This window comes from Penaeus japonicus, unplaced genomic scaffold (genome assembly GCF_977035675.1).
Source record: "Penaeus japonicus unplaced genomic scaffold, GWHDUDI00000001_assembly GWHDUDI00000019, whole genome shotgun sequence".
Taxonomy (NCBI): Eukaryota; Metazoa; Arthropoda; class Malacostraca; order Decapoda; family Penaeidae; genus Penaeus; species Penaeus japonicus.
In genome coordinates, this window is record NW_028234421.1 from 27,101,952 (window position 1) to 27,104,451 (window position 2,500).

The 2,500-nt window shown below is 36.2% G+C and overlaps 1 protein-coding gene across 1 annotated transcript in view; it reads right to left on the reverse strand.

The window, feature by feature from the left end:
* LOC122249278 (uncharacterized) overlaps positions 1 to 2,500 on the reverse strand; it is a 12,807-nt gene that overhangs the window by 9,738 nt on the left and 569 nt on the right. Inside the window, exons 2-3 of the mRNA XM_043010003.2 lie at positions 2,213 to 2,356; positions 1,545 to 1,644 (exon numbers count right to left, since the gene is read on the reverse strand). Of these exons, the coding sequence (XP_042865937.2) occupies positions 1,545 to 1,644; positions 2,213 to 2,321 (209 nt within the window). The 5' untranslated portion in view covers positions 2,322 to 2,356. The remainder of the gene's footprint in view (positions 1 to 1,544; positions 1,645 to 2,212; positions 2,357 to 2,500) is intronic.

The window sequence follows — 2,500 nt, forward strand, 5'->3', positions numbered from 1 at the left end:
TATCTATTATTTTCTAGACCTATTGAATGAAATATGAGTCTAAATATCATACATTAGCAAAGTGATACTAATTAGCATCTGTTTACCCTTTCCTTCAACTGGCAGGAAAATGGGTATATAATGGGATGCACAGCAGCTCTGAATCACTTCAGCCATTTATATCGGACACACCATGGCTCCCCCTAAGCTTTCCTGCTGTCTTTCTAATACTCATGTTACTGCCTGCCTCAAAGAAAATGTGTACCAACCTCACTTAGATTATTGCTGAAGCAACAATTCCAAGTTTGACTTTAACGCAACTGGAGATCCACAAAGTCAGAATGTGTGTATGTGTATGAAGTATCTCCAAGCACAAGGCCTGCAGTCATTGGAAGCAATTAGCACACCCAGGCATAGAGCCCACCCAGGCATACATACAACCCTACATCATGGGTTAAACCATTGTGAACAGGTGATAGATTTGCTTGCCCAGTCTCCAGGATGGGTTTTATTTTGGAGCGAGGCAGCTTCATGCAACATACTCTGACTTTTCCAACTCTCTTTCAGTCACTCGTAAAACTACAGCCATTTTTGTGTTTTATTTTTTGTGTTTTATCATATTGACAGACTTAAAGGTGTCATGTCACAGGCTCTATCAATACTGTATTTGACTAAAATGGTAGTATAGGGTCCATATCAGCTCATTATTTACTTAATACTCAGTGTGATAGAAATATTGCTGTTATATGGGAGGACAAAAGGCAACTTTATTTTGTATTAACAAATACAAAAAGTATAACAATCCATAATGAAGATAACATTAAGAGGTAGGAAAGAGGAAGGAAACCTGTGCAAGTGCCACAGTAAAAGGCATCCCAACTGGCAAAGGGCACATTGTAGACATTGGGCATGGTTTGAGTCACTTTCCTCTTCTCATTCTGCCTAAACATCCTTCACTGGCGGTACTTTAGAGCAAGAGGTTAGCAACACGCTATGTGCTAGAGACCATGTATGGGTGCTATCCAAGGCTCTCTCTCCTGCTGGTGCTAGAAGAAAGTGGTGCCATCTATGTTTTGGATGTTTAGCGAAACCTGTTTTGCTTAATGTTAGGGAAATTACAGTAATTATGACTAAAATTGTCATCATTACACTCATTACTTATAGTATAATAAAATAACAAAGTAGTCCAAAATCCCCGAACATCATGTGCATCATGACACTGAACATAAGGCCAAAACTTATGCCTTATGCATATCATGACACCCGTCCACAATGGGCTAAAGAAAAGTTAGCAATTTTGCCCAAAGTCATACATGGTGTTCAATGAACTTACTCTACCATGTAGTTCTCCTATATTATATCCTGTTCTAGCATAAATTTCCATTCATGTTATGATGATTAAAAAGATCCCATATTTCCAGGCAAATATTAATCCAAATGTAATTTGAAACCCAAAGCCTTTTCTGTTTAAAAAAAACACACATGTTCAGTTAAAAAATACGATCTAAACACTATCAAAAATCAAAATACAGAAAAATAAAAGGACACCCAAGCCTTGGACTCACTTAAAGTCATAAGGAGGATTTTCACCACTTTGACCTCTTCTGACATCTGGGTCAACAAAGGTCATAGACTTCAGTTTAAGTGGTGGAGGCATTTGCTGACCTGCAACAAGAAATTGTGTGATATATACAAGCTTGGCCTTTCATATAACATAACTAATCATTACTGTATGTAAAAGTAAAATAAATATGATATACTGGTAATATATCATCTGCATACAGTCTTCTTGCAATTAGGTTCTAAATCTGAAAAAGCTTTGAACAATCTATTTATATATTCATCAATTGAGAATCATGTAGTCATCTAAATAACAATCAGTTATAGTAATTGGTAGTTTTCTGCAAATAGCTTTATTAGATGTTTCTCAGTCTGTTAACTCTTCAGAGAAAGGCCAAGATATTTGGCCTAAGCTGGGAATCTGAAGGTACATGTTTTCTATTATTTCAAGACCTATGGTATGATATATTAGTCTATGTATGATATATCAATAAAGTGATAGTAATTAGCTACATACAGTGATGTATGAGTGACACAACTACAGAAATAACAAAATCCAGAAATAACAAAATAACAAAATACAGAGGTAAGGTGATCTGACCCCATGATAAATGCCCATAGCGGAAGGTTTCAAAGAGAGAAAAAAAAAGGTAAATATACAAGTAAAACTTACCCTGACTTGGGGCCTGTTTTTTCTCTACCTTTGGTGCCGGATCCATTTCTGACATGCTGTCCCAGTCAGACCCTGAGTCTTCATCTTCCCTTGAATTTCTTCCTCTCATTTCCTTCTTGTTTCTCTCCCTGGATGACTAAGATTCTGAAAGATGAGGAAATCTTGAGTTATCAAGAGTTATATATAGCAGGGTGGTTTAAGAGAGATATAATTTATTGCAATGTGTTTGTTATTTAAATACTGGTCTTCACGAAAATGTTCAATCTCTAATTGACAAAAATACAATAT